Raw genomic sequence first — 17,290 nt, 5'->3', positions numbered from 1 at the left:
CAATGTGAGATGCTTATGGAGCAATCTGTGTTGCTGAAAGTCCAACCCACCCCAGTGGCTTGTGCAGTCCTCTGTATTGCACAAGCTCAATGAACTGGTCGGCCCCATGGAGGCTGGAAGTATATGAGAAAGAACTGATAGCGGAGCAGAACAGGTAACATGGAATGCTTTCCACAAAACTGGCTAGAGAATTAAGTACTGTCACAAGTAGATACAGAACTTTCAATATTTTCCCATTCACATATTCCACCTACGAAAAGCAACTCTAAAAGCAGAAGTTTTTTTCCTTCTACATATCTGAGATGATTACATAAAGAAAGCAAATGAGTTATTTCTGTTTTTGTTATAAAGGAAATAGTGTGATGAATGGCTGTGTGCAAAATACAGATTAACTATGAATAATAAATAATAAAGGCAAAGTATAGAAAGGAGGAGAATAAATCAGTAAGACAATGTGATTGTCTGTAACTGCTATAGAAATGCCTTTCAGGTTACAATTTTCTATTAATATATTGAATTATACATAGTCATATAGAGGACAAGCAAAATTATTTTCTTGAAACACTTCAAACATTTAGCTCTTCTGAATTTTTCTTCAAAATTTGAGAGTTAGCAAAGAGAGTGCTAGAGGACTTCCAGCTATTTCACCCTGATTTCAAATTCTGCCTTTGAGTTCCTATATACTGGAAATTTATATTCTGTAAAAACTAAAATGCTCATCTTTACATTACACTCCATTGGCATTTATTTTAAAAACTAATGCTCCAAAAGTTTCTATTTGGTCCAAAGTAAACCAAAGCAAATATTGCCACGAAGCCTTGATTTAATCCATTTTTCTCATTTGAGTTTGACAACAGAAACTCATGCAGATTGAAGATAACACTTTCAAGAAGGGACAACTTGAGAAGATCTTGAAAGGCCCATAGAAAAGCAACAGGTAAGAGCTTTGTAATTTACATTTTAGAGTCTTCAGCAACAAAACCTACAAAAAACTTGAGGAAAACTTAAGGATAACTTAGGATTAATGTAAACAATCAATAAATATTGTAATAGTAATAATATTGTAATATTATCATAAACAAATGATAAAGATTAAGATTTTCAAAACAATTCAGTTTTTCAATTTATAATTTCTATTATATAAATTCAATGCATTTGTTTAAAAAAACCCCCCACCAATTATAGCAATATGGAGAAAAATAGTGAGAAAAATATTATCCTGTCCATTAAAGAAAACAAGGAAAAAGTTCAGCCGTAACATCAAAATAACATGTGAAGATGAGAATTAAATGAATTTAGAAAAGTACAAAGCTATAGGCTCTACCACAGTATAGGCAACTGGACAGGTTGAGGAAGACCCAGTTGTTTGTGTATGATCACCTGATGTTTCAGTGTTTTCCTGGAAAGGTCAGCTTGGCAGAATTACCATGTTGCCTACAAACAGTGCAATGAGGAAGAATTCCTTCTTAATGAACTTCATATCTAGAGCCACATAGTACTTTGCAACTCAAACCTAGATTGCCATCTGAACTGTATATGAAACTCCCTCACTTCTACACATTAATGCTACTTCTATATACTGGAAAAGCTGTTTACTTTCTGACGTAGTCCCAGGCTATGCCCTTATCTCTAGGCTTACCTACTAACTTACCTACCTAATTGTTACTCGTCATGAAATACAACCTAGGATCTTCAGCTCATTTCGTACACAGTGGCTACATGTCAGAGCTCTGGTACACTACATTGACTCTTACTTTCCAGAACTTTTTTCAAAATCCTACTTCTTATCTTAAAACTCCAAGTATTATCAGAGCCTGTTTTCCTGTCCTGTCTTCTTCCAGGAAATGCTACTTAGGGGACACATAAAATGTAGCAGTAAAGTGCATCAGGCTTGCTTTTTTGCTCAATGAAAGATGATCAATACAGATACAGATTTGATACTTCTTTTTTTTCTCAGATGCAACTAGCCTGTGCTAATTCAGTCAAGAACTATCTCAGAATAGGATGAATTTCTATTCTTTTTCAATGAAAGAAAATTTATACAAAAGGCATCTAGATGCCACCAAGACCAGAGCCATCATGTATGCTTATATGTACAGACACCATGAATTGCAGCCATAAAACATTTTACTATGACTTTTGTAACCACAGTTTGCATACAACTTCTCAGTGCTACCAATAATGTCTGTAGTTAAAGTCTGCACCTTTTCATGTTTCTCAGTGAAGTGGAAAGTATACACAAGCTGACAATTTTTGGCTCAGGCTTATATTTATTTCAGCAAACCAACCGGAATGTGACATGCCTTTCACTTCACTAAGTGTTCTTCCACTAGCTGCCCACTGATGCAGTCTTTTTGCACATTTTTAAAAGCAAGTCATGTTCCATTGAATTACACAGACAAGGTTTGAAACCAGTATATAGTTTCTAACTTCTAAAAGCTGTTTGTTTTTGTGTGATATTAAACAAAAAATACAGATATTTACTGTAGCAGAAATTTATGTATGTATGTGTTACATAAGCAGGCTCTCACTCTCGCTCTCATATGCACACACATGTATACGTGCATGCGTGCGTGCGTGTGTGTATGCATATACAGATACCCCTATATACTTTTAGGCTCTTAATCCTCAACAGGATATCATAAACTTACATGATAACTCCTAGTGCTAGATTTTATGTTCAGATGAAATGTGCCATATAACAAATAGACAAAAGACTCCCTTTTTGCCCTCCCTCTGAGGAGGCTGCCATGCATTGTTCTAGCGAATACCAGCATGGTTCATGAAATTTATTTTACTCAGTAAATTTGGGATATCTACACTTAGATTTAAGAGGAACACTTTCATATGAGGAAATAAAAGATGCTATTTGAAGATGTCCAAAACACAGATGCCATTGTTGTACTAATTATACAAAATGTCTCTAGATTTTCTAGCAACAATATTAAATGGTGATACAGAAGACTTTTCTATAGCTTAAGGACACCACATGCTTTAGAAAAACTTTGTAACTGAATTTGGGTTAAAAAAAAAAAAAAAAAAAAAAAAAAAAAAAACACCATATATATGCTGGCACTGAGTAAGCTCCATCTGTGCCTGAAGAAGAATTAAAATGAAGCAAGTAAGTATCTGTCAAGTGTTCTCCCAGCCAGCTCTATGCCCTTGAACAGACAATTGTTGATACTTGATGCATCAATGAAGAAAAGTCCTTGTATTAGTTTACTCTTAAAATGCTTTCAGTTGGAAATACAGCTTTTTCTTGCTTTTATTTTTTTTCATTTAATAAGCTAACGGTATTTGGTGGAAGAATACTGTACTCTCAATATTTATAGATTTTTAATTTCTTGTAATGTCATGTCAGAATAAAGGACACATACCATCTTGTAGATAAAAAAATAAGTTCTTACCTACAAGAATCCAAATATGCACAAAAGAAATATTGATCATTACATATTTTCTATTACCGAATAACATATCTCGCACTCCAATAGCATATTCTGATCTCTGTAGAAGACATTAAAATATACAGTCAAAAACATAGAAATCTAGAAGCACTTACATTTGCACTGTGATCACTTCCACTAACACAGACGACATCTTGTTTTTGAATTGTTAATACCTCTTTTGTAAGCTTCAGTCGGATGTCATAGGCATTTTCAGATACTTCATCATACAACAATGCAATACCAGTTTTAGTCTGTGAAAACAAGGCACAGAAATAGAAACAAAGATTTTAATTATGTGAACACTTCATAATGATAAAAAATAACCTCTATCCGATTCAATACACAAAATGCATATAAATAAGCATTCTTTATAAAAAGTGGAAAACTGGTTTGCTTTTTAGGCTTCAAATGGATTAAACATAAAAAGCCTCTTCTGTACTGTAAAAAGACAGCTAAATGGTCTTTGAAGTAGGTATTAATATATAAAAAAATATTCCCCATTGTACTGTTCAACAAAGGATTTTTTTGCTGTAGAAAATTCTGTTTATTTTTAGTCATACAACTTACTATTAATTTGTATTAGAAGCAAAATGTATGTACATACATATATATACATGTATGTATGCACTTTTCAGTTTCAACAAGAGGTGGAGAAGTGTAATATTGTTACTGACTCAAAGATGTTCCTTCCACTGTCTCAGGAAAAAAATCTGTATCCTTCATAAATGCCACCTTTAAGATAGAGTTCTATTGTGGTACAAAACTGTTTTCATACAGTAAACCACACATATACACACTGCAAACATATAGGTGTTAAAGGTTTCAATTTGTTTAAGTCAAATGGACATGTATTTCTGAAGTTACATCATCACCAGAATATTACATACTAAAGTCTATCGGTAGTCAAGTATGTTTGTATTAAAAAAAGGTAAAATCTAAAAGATAGCTTGTAGCCAGAAGAAATGATTATCCTCAAAGTTCTCTACATGACTAATAGAAAAGAAAATCTGTTTTGACTTTTGGTTTTCTTACATATGCACAGATTTCCTACTAAACTGGAATTCAGAATGCTATAGTTAGTTGTTAAAATAAGCAGGCTAGTATAATTTCAGAACTTTACAACTGTTGCACAGAAGAGAAAGATTATAGCACCTGTTCTGAAAACAGATGATCATATTTGAGAGTAATATTTGTTTATTAATTTGTATCTGTAACATCAGACCACTGTGCACTTTCTCTGTGCAAGTGAAGAAATCAAGCACAACTTAAGGTTTATAGCTACAGTGTTGTTTTTTTCTTAAGACTGTTTTAAATCAAGTCATTCACCTTCATATTTTGTTTTTATTTTGTTAAATAGCAGACTGAGTAAAGAACAGAGTAATGGAATTAAAGAAGAAACATGCCCTGTGCACTGGATGGATGCTCCTCAACTGATTTAAAAGTAAAATAAAAAAAATGGCACATAACCTTAAAACAATATTTTCATTACTATAAAGATTAAGCAGAGAGCTCTTTGGTGATTGTTAGTAAAACCTTTTGGTCTTTAAAGGCGGGATCAGTTCAAGCTTAGGGCACTTATATTTTGATGTCATGTAGCTCTATGCAGAAAGAAAGTGCCAAAGCATCCATTATAGTCCACGGAAATGGAAAACCGCCTAGACAGCAATTCAATATACCCTTACATAGCAGTTGCTCAGTTGAATTGCTCATAAGGTTCTCATTAGTGCCCCACGTAGGCCACTGCTGCCATTTAACACACTTAGGATATCCAAGACAATCTAAACATGTATGTGGCCCTATGGGAAACCCAGGTGCTTCTAGCTGGAGGCTTGGCCAGATCTCCATGATTATAATGACATGCAGACACCTATCATACTAGTAGATATCTACCTGTAGATATTTTAAGCTTGAAATTAATCTCGCCACAAAGGTTTACAATGTAGAATTTCCCATCTAGGCCAGCCATTTGGATTCTGTAAAGCCAGTGGTGAGAAATAAACACTTCCGGAGCATGATTTATCTGATCTCTTCTACAGACCCATCTAGAATGAAACAAATTGCATCACAGCTCTCTATTTCAACTTAGAAAATAAATATAAATGACAACCCAGACACAGGTGTCTAATTCTGGACAGATGAATCTTGTCCCTAGTGTCTGCTAGGAATGCCTAAAGGAAAAAAAATGTTCAGTGTCATGTGTAAACTTTAATTATTCTCGTTTGTTTGTAAACTGACATTACTTTATATTCACAAACTTTCAACATTTTAAAATTTCTAGTATGATCGGATGATTTATCAATACAATTTTATAAATGACAGGATATGAAAACTGTGTCAACACCATCTCCTTAACAGCTACGGTACAGAAGAGCAAATATTTTCAAACAGTAGAATTCCCTTGCAAAATCAGCTTACCCAAATTTTGCTCCCATTCAAAGGTTCTGCATCACTACTTCACCCAGCCCGGCAATCATTGTTACTTTTGCTGATATGCCAGATTATGCTTTACAGAAACATCTTGAGAGAACAGAACACTTTATATAATCTAAAATCAGAACATTCTACCGGCCAGCAATTGTTGCACATGTTTAGAAGTAACACAATAAAAAAAAAAAAACAACAACAGAACTTTTACCTGTAACAGCCCATCAAATAATGAATGAAACATGTAGAGTGATTAAATATTGTAGTGCTTTCTATCATGCTATTTAAACTAAGTCTCACTGAAATTCATCTATTCCTATTAAAATGAATACCTACTTCACACCATCTAACTTTCAGTGTGATCTAAGATGACAAACAGCAATACCATATTTGCTTTCAGAATCAATAAAATAAATCTAGATTTCTCTCAGCCTTTCAATTATGCCTTTTTAGATCATTATAAATGGCTGTGAATTAGAATTCAGAACATTCACCTGTTCCTTCTTTGTATTAAAGAGGTGTTACAAGTAACTCCACATTCATTAGGCAAATTCCAGTATGGACAAAGTGCTTCTTCAAACAAGACTATTTTAATGGCAATTTAGTTTTTGCATGTACTTGTATATACAACATTTAATCTATGCTGGATTTGTCTTGATTTCTTTTTTAAAAAGTTTCTTTATAAAGTAACTGTTCCAGTAACTGGTATCAGAAAGTGAGATTTGAAGAGTAGAAGTATCTCCTAAAAATGACATAATAATGTTAGAGACCATACACCAAATTTGTATGTGCTTTGTAATAAAAGAATGCACAAAGTGTCTAGAGAGTTGCATCTCAATAGGACTTAGGTGCTTATAGTGAGAAGTAAAGGAATATGTGTTTAAATTCATTTGGGCAGATAAGGAAATTAAATGTTGGTTGCCATACCAATACATACCGTACTGATAAGTTTTCTAGACATTGGCCTCAGGAAAAGAAAAGGGGTACGTGTATGTATGTGTGTGCAGAGAGAGGAAAAGAAAACAGAGCACAGTAGCATACACATCACATTAGTCGTGACATTTAAGAAAGCTTAGTCACTATTCTGTCTTTGAAAGAAGAAACACTGAGGCTTACTTTCTTGAGCAAGCTCAAAAACTGTCAATACCACACAGAAGAAAACAGCACTTTCTAGATGGAGCTAGAATTGTAGATACATCCTTTTATCAAACTTCTATTGTTCACTACTCAGGGCAGGTCCTTTCTGTCAGTGTACCTGCTTTAGAGTGCTCCCTGTTCAGTGTAGTATTTTGGGACCCTACTCAAACTATCATAATTCTTTCAGTGCACTGTATCTGCAGCCTAAACGTCACAGCTTTGAATTCTGTTTCAGAGTAGACATCCATGGGCCAAACTTTGGTCTTAATGGCATAAGCATTTGTCTTCATTACTTTAATGTTGAAAAAGCTTGCAAAAAATAAGGCAGACATAAATGTAAAAGTGTTATTGAGGTGTATTCCGTCTTCTTTTACAGAAACTGTTTACTTGTTTACATATAGTTGTTTTTCAAATGTAATACTGAATTAGAGCAATAGTTTTCAGGCTTTTTATGCTAGTGAATATTTGACATAAAAAAAAAGTTTAAAACTCTTTTACAGAGATTTAGATTGCAGAAGTTCTCAGTAACTCAAAACTTCTCTCTCTTCCTTCCCTCCGCCTAAATGGCTTTTATCATTTGTCGTCACTATTTTGGCCAACTGAATAGAGGCGTCAGTGTCTTTAGACCTGCATGAAAATTTATTCTAAGGAGTTTCCCTTGCTGTATCTAAAAAATACTCTGCTCTAGTCCACTGAGTCACACTGATCCTCCAGCAGAAATTACCATTTGCTAGTTCTTAGGCTTAATAAATATATTTATAGCTTCAATAGCACAGCAGTTTGATTTTCAACTGCTAAAAATACATTTCTAAATAAGCTTTCCTCATTTGTAAAAAAAATTCTTTTAGCATCACATTTGAACTTAAATTTAACTTTTTAAAATGAAATAAATAAAAATATTTTATCAATAATCCTTATATCTCAGAAACAGTGATTAAATTCTTTAATCCAATTATGAAGGTTTTCCTGAAAACTTAACTCTGTTGAAATTTCATATCTGGGGTTTACTGATGTTTGGGAGGACATGTGAGAAGTGAGGTCACTAATTTTTATCCTATGTCACTTTAAATTAAGCAGAGATAGAACTTTAGGTTCGCTGTCTGCCCCACAGTGCTCTCACCACTAAGTTAAGGAAGACTTAAATTTACTCTCTCATAACTGTTCTGATATATTTTATACACAACTTCCACTATTGCGATCAAAAGACAAAGGAAGGCATTTTCTTGGAACAGGAGAGAATTCAAATTTGAATTGACCTTGACTAATACAAAAGAGATTTAAAAAAATGGGATGAAGCACCACAGAAGAAAGTGGAAGGTACTACACTCTAGGAATAATAATCAATTGCATGTAATTGGGAAAACTTGTACCACTCCTTCAAGAAAGGAAACAGGCAATATTAGTGTACTATCTTGTTGCAATAAAGGCAAACACAGATCATTTCTGTGGCTCTACTTTTGGTTCTCTCCAACTGATTTGCTTCCCTCCCCGCAACAAAAAACAGTGCCCAAAAGTGAACATAGCACTCTGGCTTTGTAGTACAAAATGTTCCCTCACAGTGCTGAATACAAGGGAAGATTATTTCATGTCCGTGAAGTAATCCATTACCACAGGTTGCACTTAATGCATCCCAGTAAATTTTCTTTTTATACATTATGACAGTGCTGATTCATGGCCGCACTAGAGAAAAGAGATAATGAACTGAAAAGAGTCAAGAACAAAAAATTAAAAATTACCAGAGATCTGTAATTCTGCATGAATTAGGGTTGTTTACCTTAAAGACAGAACAACAGGGGAGATGATGACAGTTTTAAAGTCATATTACAAAGACAAACGGAACAATCCAATAAGGAAAAAAAAAACCTCCTCTCTTTAGCATACTCCTACTGCAAATAAACTGAAGTCCTCAGATTGCTGGGACAGATTATGGATTTTCATCTCTGAGGGATTCTGAGAAAAAATTGAACATCTGTCTGAATTGTAGAGGTACTAATCCTCTTACATGGCAAAAACCCTGGACAGAATGATTTCTTTCAGATCTGTTTGTCTATGAAACTAATGTTTAGAGTTATGACTTCTTGCATATGACTGGAATCGTGCATTCTTGAAGAACTCTGGCTTTAAAAGGGTATCTACATTGAAAAACTTGTTGCTGTTACAGGAGAGACATGAAAAATAACTAGAAGACCTAAAGAAGTTTTTCATTTAAGGACCTAAAAATGGATTTGTGGCATTCAAAATAGAATAGGTTAATATTAATAATTTTCACACCAATTAATCTGAAGGAAGACTGTACCCTAAAGAGAACTGTAACTTTTTCTTTCATGACTAGAAGATAATTCCAGGTTTAAGAGGCTTTGAGTGAGAACATAAATACAGGCTTTTTGATGGACCAACATGGAATAAAAGGATAAGGACAGCAGATATGTAGGGATTATAATGATAATGAAGTCCTTAAACAGATTGTTTGGATAGATTATGGTTCCCTAATACTAGGGGTTTCTGAGAACAAGTTACAAAACCATCTGTAAAAATGCTAACCATTGGATGCCCAAACGGTATGGACTTTTCCCATATCTCAAAGAGTAACTCAAAACTGCTGTAGATCAGGAGGTAAAATGCTGTTTTACAATCACAGAATCATTCAGGTTGAAAGGGAACTTGGGAGGTTTGAAGCTCAATCTCCTGTTCAGATCAGAGTCAGCTCTGAGATCAGACCAGGCTGAAAACTTCTCTAAGGATGGAAACTACACAACCTCTCTGGGCAACCCACTCCACTGCTTGGCTGTCCTCCTGGGGAAAAAGCTTCCCCTTGTATCAGGTCTGAACCTCTCTTTTCAATTTTTGCGTGTTGTCTCTCATACTCCCATCATGCACAACTGTGAAGAGCCTGGCTCTGTCTTCTTGATACTCTCTCATAGGTACGGGGGGGGCTGCTATTAGCTGCCTTGAAGCCATCTCTTCTACAGTCTGAACCAGACATGAGATTAAAATTCAAAGTTGTTCCAAAACACAGGTGCTCTGTCAGAGAGTACCAGTGGGTTCTGATCGAGGTTTTTTTCTGAGCTCCTATCCCCTCCCAGTCAACGACTTAATCAGGCTGTGCTTTTAACAGGAAATACTGAAGACAGGGAAAACAGGAGGGAGCTCAAATTTCCAGACACCGTTCTGCTCTAAATTCCTATTGCTCACCATCACCAGTGCCACAACTGTCCAGTTTCCATGTACAGAGGAGCACAGCAGTGCCTTTACATGCTAGGCCCAAGGATATCACCAGGGGCCCTTACTGCTTACCCAACCGCAGAGTCCAAAGGCCAGGGCTGTGCTGGACACTCTTACACACTCTACCTTGTGCTTTGGTCTGAGGACCATGCCCAGGGCCTCTCCCCGCACACACACATAGCTCACTGCCAGCTGCTTCTGCTTCCGCTCTAAGTGAGCACAGCAACTGCAGTGGTGACCGCAGCACCAGCGTCTTGCGCTACCCCTTGCACAAGAGGTGGCTGCCTGCCCCAGCAGTTCAGTCCTTTGGCCTTCGCCTGTGGCTGAGGCAAGACTACTCCCTTCCCCTAGAGCTGCTCTCAGTTTGAATCTATGTACCCCTTCCACCCTCCATGCAGAAGCTGCCCCTTTTCCCAGCCAGCCCCCTTTACTTTGCCTTTACATCCATGAAGAACAGCAAGGTAGCACTGAAAGCCCATGGGTTTACAGCCTGCTGCATAGACAGAGGAAGAGCACCGTCAATGCAACTTCCAGAAGAGGGTACACCGAAAGTGAGTTGTAACAGGCAGCCGTGATGTAAGAACTTCTTTGACTGAATAAGGTGGAACTGCCCACAGCACAGCCTTGCCCCAAAACTGCAACCTATATAGAAATGCAAACTCCCATGTAGCTCAATGATACAGTGTGTGGGTGTGCACTGTGAGCTATAGCTTAGAAACTGCACCCATTAGGATAATAAATATTCTGAAAAGTAGAATGACATTCTACTGGAATAAATCCTGAGAGAAAAATACAGCAATATGGTGTTTGAAAGAACAACACATTTGTAATAGAAAATGTATTTTCCTCTATGTGATGATGCAAAACTCAGAATTATAACTGTTTTGCACAGATAAAAGCATTTAATAGCATAAAAAGATGAGGAATTTAAAATGCTAATTCTGTCAGTGACTTTTACAAGAGCACCACATTTATGTAAACTTCAGCATAACTGAGTTCTGCATATGTTGAAATGTTTTGTTAGAACAAGGGTGATGTGAGCACTAAGCACCTACTTGCCTGAGCCACAGAAAATGTTGAGTCCCTGATAATCATCTAGGAAAATAAGTAACAAATGCATCATTCGTATGTCATTCATATGACACATGTGGCCAGCCACAGAGCATACAGCGTTTATTAATACATTAATCTGGCAAATATTGTCACTGATAAGCTTTAATCACTAAACTAGGCAATGCTGCACAGGAATTCAGGAGAGGCTTTGCTTCACTTAATCATTGATTTTAATTTTACCTTTTAAGTACAGTGTTCTTCACACACACACGCAGTTGTGAAACTGAATTTAATTATTAAAATGGGTAATGAGAAGGTTTGACTGGTTAAACATTACTTGCACTGTAAACGCAAGCAGAACAAACACTATAAATAATATTTGCAATATAAGTATTCTTGCTTTCTTCAATTAGAAACTTTACTTAAACTTAGCAGAACATATCAAACGTAGCAGCTCTAAGTGCAAGCAAATAGAATGACAGAAAAAATAGTGTAGATGATGTTTTAAACACATTGCTTGTTTTTATTTTGCTTTACAATTTCCTAATAAAATTACTGGAAGAATAGATCTATACAACCTAGAAAGAAAATTAAATATTTTGAACTAGCCTTAAACTTGAACTGGAGAGGACTTTAGAATGCATCCTGTCAGCAAAAGCAAAAATCTGAAATCATATTTGTATTACCTAATTCTACTAATTCCCTCCTTCCCCCAAACTACAGTGAAGCAAGAGTCTACTTTGTCATTATCATGAAGTAGACTGAAGGGTAGTATTATTTTCACTTCTGAAAAACTAACCAACATAAAATAAACTGTGAATTTTATTCCAGTCTGAAAGCAACTGCCAATGTTAATCTTTGATAGCAGATTATTTTTATTATCACAAAGTCAACAGTAAGTTTTAATCTAGAATAATATACAACCAAACTGACTTAACAGCTGCCTTACTTCTATCTAAGATGTATTTGGAATGTATCTTCTTTCAGCCTCTATTTAAAACAAACAAAACCTCAAGCCAAACCCACCAAAAATTAATCAAAAGGAGAAAAACGCTTGGTAGCCTAATCAGTAAGTAGCTAATAAGAGTATTTATTCTTCACTTATTTCCTTTTTTTAATCCTCTTGAGCAGTTAAAGTATGAGACTAGATTATGTATTTTGATTATAGACTGTTACGCCGTTTCATAGAGTTCACAATCACCACTGTCAGTCAGTGGCGAAGAACAGAAATTCCTGACAGCCTGTTTTTAAACGGGTGATTCATATTCATGCTAAAGCCAGTGGAATTTGTCTGATGGGCATTAATGATTCCAGGGTAAGTCAATTAAGACTAAAGGTACTCAGTCACAATATATTGTAAATTTTCAATGCAAGATATTTAATAGGTAGATATATGATTATTATAAGAATCAGAATTAGAAACAAAAATGTTCAAGAACAGATATTTAATAAAAAATTCATTCTGTTTTTCCCCCAAGTACAGATTATAATATATGAATATATGAATTATAATATATGAAATATGCATCTTAAAAATTACTATTTTTCATAAAGATTTTTCTTATTTTTGCATATCTGCATTTATCAGTGCTTATTGTGGATTAACATTTCACTACATCCAGTTAAAACGCATATTAATGTTAAAAGTTTTTAGAATATTTTAATTGCAGCATTGTGATATTATTTTCCAGCACTTCAGGACACAAGATTTTTTCTAAATATTTAACTAGCACAGAGAAATCTACAAAAAAGACTAAAAGCTCAAGCCAACAGCTGTTTGAAAAGATGCTCAAAAACCGTAATTTTAAAATCTATTTTACTGCTTACATCACAGCCTGTCCACCAAAAGCTCTCCTCAAAATAGCCTTAGGGGTGGAAGTTGGGATTTTCTGTTAATGACATTAGTCCTGCAAGAGAAGTGATTAACAGCTGGCTTTCAATCTGTGTGATCTTAAACATTACAAAGTAAGCAGTAATGTCTTGTTTAATTATTGCAAGCACAGTGTGTCAGCAGCTAATTAGATATGATTGATTACTGTCATCCTCATGCACCTCTCAAAAGATCAGAAATATCTGAATCCTGTAATGCGTGTTTAGAAAGTGAACTTTCAGAACATCAATTTGGATAAAAATTGCCTGTTAAAAATACAAATTCTAATCAGTGCTAAATAATAATGCCACACAGTTGAATATATTAGAACACAGTCCCTATTCCAGAAAATAGTCAAGGCATAAACTTTTAGAAAAAACATGCCTACTTTTATTTTGATTTAAAAGATATCTTTAAGTAAATTGACTGTTTATTGCTATACCTCATTTTTTCAGGGAACTGATCAGTAGGACAGAACTAACTAGCCTAAGAATATAAAGACACTCCTACGCTTACAGCAGGCAGTTACCAGTTAAACAAGAAGGAAAAAATTTCACACTCGGAACTTGAAATACTTAGCAATAGACCAAAAGGTCCTCAAGAACTTTCTCTTTGGAGATTATTTAAGAAACAGCTAAGAGATTGCTTGAAAATTGATTTGATCATTTCTACTATTGGTACCGTTCAGCCTACCCTGATAGGTAGGCTGTTCCTTTTGATATATCAACATGTAAACAAAGAACATATTCCCTTAATATGTACAACTGGGAGTACAATTCATCCAGAGAGACTCGCTGTATTTTCTTAATTTGGAATAACCAAGTATGACTATACATAAAGGTATCATGTTTTTGTAATGAAATAGCTGGCCTTGTTTCATTTGTCAAATCTTCCCACTCCTGCTATCCTTCCCCTTTACTCTGATACAACTGTACCACATTCATTCTTTTTCTAGCCTTCCCATCAAGTTTTTCTCCATTCTTCTAAACTGTGTTGAGTTGTTCTGCCAGAACCAGCGAAGCAAAGCTATATTTAACTGCTTAATTTCTAAATAAGGTGCATGCAAATATTTCTGGCTTCTTTCTAAGTTTAAAATGACAAAATTACATTCTATAGTTTCATCATCCTCCTGTGAATACTGCTATGGCAAAGATATTCATATCATTACTACAGTAAGAATTTCCCATACTATGTTGTCTTCTACTACTATTGGACTTTCACAGTAAGATTTAGGTAAAGATCAATAACACAAATACAATGGGAGTTAAAAAACAGCTCCTGAGCATTAAACCAAGTCCAGGAAAAAAACTTCTATTTTCATCTGTAGTTATTGTTTTTACAGGCCACTTCCTCAGATAAATCCAGATGTCAGAAATTAAAATCCTTTTAAGCCATGCATTTGGCTACTAGCCTGGAAAGTAAGGAGACAGTGCAGCTACATGTTTCATCCAAAGCTTAATGGCATATTTAAGCTGATCCTCTGTTACACTTTCTTCTTCTTTTAGACTTGGTTGCAAATTTCAAATATAAGTGTGATGATCAGTAACTTTTTAATACTTTCTATATCTGACAGACAGAATACTAATTAAATGTGTCAAATGGGTTGAAATACTGAGAGTACTCCAGATAAATCTGGGAGGGGATGTATGAAGACTTATCAGTATGAAAGCAAACATTTTAAGTCCTGAAATTAAGAAAAAACAGGATTAGAGTCATTAAAGAGGATAAAGGCATAAACTACTTAAAAAGAAAGAAAAAAAAACTCTATTTTGAAATTATGGGCCTCTCTAGGAAACACAGTGGAATTGGCAGTAAATGGCTAAGTAGGATAGGAGCCAGGAAAAAGCTGAGAAGTTTCTAAGAAGTTATACCTCTTAGCAATCTCATATTCAAGAGCAGAGATGACAGCAGTGCCTAGACAGCCAATATTAAATAGTGGAGAAGAGTAATTTAAAAACTGATCATGCTAGGTCATGCTAGGAAAAAGATAAGAGAAGCAGTTTGTTTATGCCTAAAATATATAGAAAAACAAAATTTCCTGTAACAAGAGTTTCATAGTTTCATTCTGTTCTTAAGAGTTTTCTTAGGAATAATGTAAATATAAAAAATTCCAAAATGTGTATTTGCATATAGAATTTGTAAATAGTTGATTACTATGTTGTAAGCTTCACAAAGAATGGCCTTTTTCAGAAATGTGTAGTTTGAACCGATGAGTTTCTGAACTTGCTGGGACTGCTACACAGTATTTAAGTATTAAATCATTGTATGAGTTAATGGTAAGCACAGATAAAGATGGACTAGTCCCAACTGAGTCTTTTGCAACAAAGAAGTCTTTAAACAAGCAACTATTGTAACTGATTTAACAGTGGTTTAATGTAAGTCATTTCCATATTCTTTAGCAATTAAGCTTGAACCAAAAAATAGCATTGAGAATAAGCTTTGTAAAAAAAAGTGTGTTCATAAAATGAAGAAGCTGGTAAAATATTTGAAAATATCAGAGATGGGAAAACAAAAATTCTCAGCGCAGACTAGAAAAAAAGAGTACTGGAGCTTACCTTTGGGGACAGAAACTATAAATAAACAGAAAAATGAATAAATTACCATGTTCAAGCTAAACAAGCATCCTTCAGGAACTGGAAGCTTACCCAAATAAAATCAAACAAAACAAGTTGGAAATCTAAGGGAAACTAAAGGTTTTCTGGAACACCCGGGAATAGATAAAAAATGCAGATAATGTGAGTTTTGAAAACTAAGTTATTTATTTGAATCATATTTCTTCAGAAAAGATGAAGAAAATCTGTTCTAAGTGACTTTATATGGGCAACAAAAACGTAGTCAGAGGTGGCAAGTATATGTACTTTTAAAAGCAATAAATAATCTGGGGTGAATAAGTATTTGTACAGAACTCGAAGGGACTTCTTATATTTTTAAAGCGTACACTGTCTCATTAGTATCAAGATGACTGAGCAAGAAGACTAATCCTAAAAAAATATTCCAGGAATGGTGCTAAGTCTGATTCTGGCAGTTGAATATAAAAATTATTTCACATCTCTTTCTCAACTTCAAGAACTGGCTGATCTATAGCCAGTCCAGTCAACTGATTCTGATACACAGCTAGTGTAACCATTTGGCTTATGCTTATTCAGACACATTTATACATATATACACATGTACCAACTGACAAAAATAAAACTGTTAGGAACCGATCAAATAAATCTGCAAGCAGTATTAGATACAAAAGTATTTGAAGGTAAACTGATTGACAAAAGATTTTGACCTTTCAAGGGTTTTGACAAAGCCCTTCCTAACAGATATGCTTCAGAGTATAATAAATTTACAGTGGAAGTTGCTTTTTATTCATAAATGTCCCTCCGATATCATCTTATACTTACAATTATTAGCCATAGGACACTGGACTAGCACAATTTTCCATTGATACTTCATGGAAAACCTTCACTCCAGGATTCTGTGAGTAAGGGAGTATAGCTACATCACATACTGCAGTTCAACACATGTATCAGGGAAGAGAACAAATAACAACCCACGTTCAAACACAATTTTGTAAAAACAACTGCAAAAACTCACATAAGTTGATTCAGAATTGTGTTTAGAATTGTATTTATAAACAGACTTCTCTTCAAATGGCAGATCTAGCCTAAGCTGTATACCTTGTGGACAGGAATTCTGGGATTCAGTTTTGGGAGGGAAAAAAAGACACAAGAAAGGAAAATATTAAAGCTCTGAGAATATGATTTTTTTAAAATTTTTGTTACTCTTGAGCAAGTCAAACTATCTTTGTTATTTTGTCATATTTTTAAGAGTTGAATCGTATCAACTGCAGGAAGTGTTTTCAATCTTTAGGTGCCTTAAAAATCCTAGGGTAACTAAATGCATCAACACCTTTTTTTTCTTTTTTCTCTCTTTTTTTTTTTTTTTTTTTTTTTTAAACAAAGTCACCAGAAAGTGTCATGTTTACAAGAATACTTTTGGAAGATTATAGAAAAGTCAGGCTTCCAGTCAGTCCTAAGAAAGCTGGCAAAGCAAAAACATGATGGATAAGATATTACAGCATGTCACTGCAAAAATACTCAGCATTATTCAGCATGAAGACAGTCCACCTATGTAGATGACATATTTC

The 17,290-nt window shown here is 34.7% G+C and overlaps 1 protein-coding gene across 1 annotated transcript in view; it reads right to left on the bottom strand.

Annotated features, from left to right (window-relative positions):
* LOC135326554 (gamma-2-syntrophin-like) overlaps positions 1 to 10,379 on the bottom strand; it is a 119,045-nt gene extending 108,666 nt beyond the window's left edge. Inside the window, exons 1-2 of the mRNA XM_064504368.1 lie at positions 10,302 to 10,379; positions 3,560 to 3,697 (exon numbers count right to left, since the gene is read on the bottom strand). Coding sequence (XP_064360438.1) covers positions 3,560 to 3,697; positions 10,302 to 10,379 — 216 coding nt within the window. The remainder of the gene's footprint in view (positions 1 to 3,559; positions 3,698 to 10,301) is intronic.
* Between the last annotated feature and the right edge of the window lie 6,911 nt (positions 10,380 to 17,290).

Source organism: Dromaius novaehollandiae, unplaced genomic scaffold, assembly GCF_036370855.1.
Source record: "Dromaius novaehollandiae isolate bDroNov1 unplaced genomic scaffold, bDroNov1.hap1 HAP1_SCAFFOLD_36, whole genome shotgun sequence".
Taxonomy (NCBI): domain Eukaryota; kingdom Metazoa; phylum Chordata; class Aves; order Casuariiformes; family Dromaiidae; genus Dromaius; species Dromaius novaehollandiae.
This window is presented reverse-complemented; position numbering and strand designations above follow the sequence as displayed.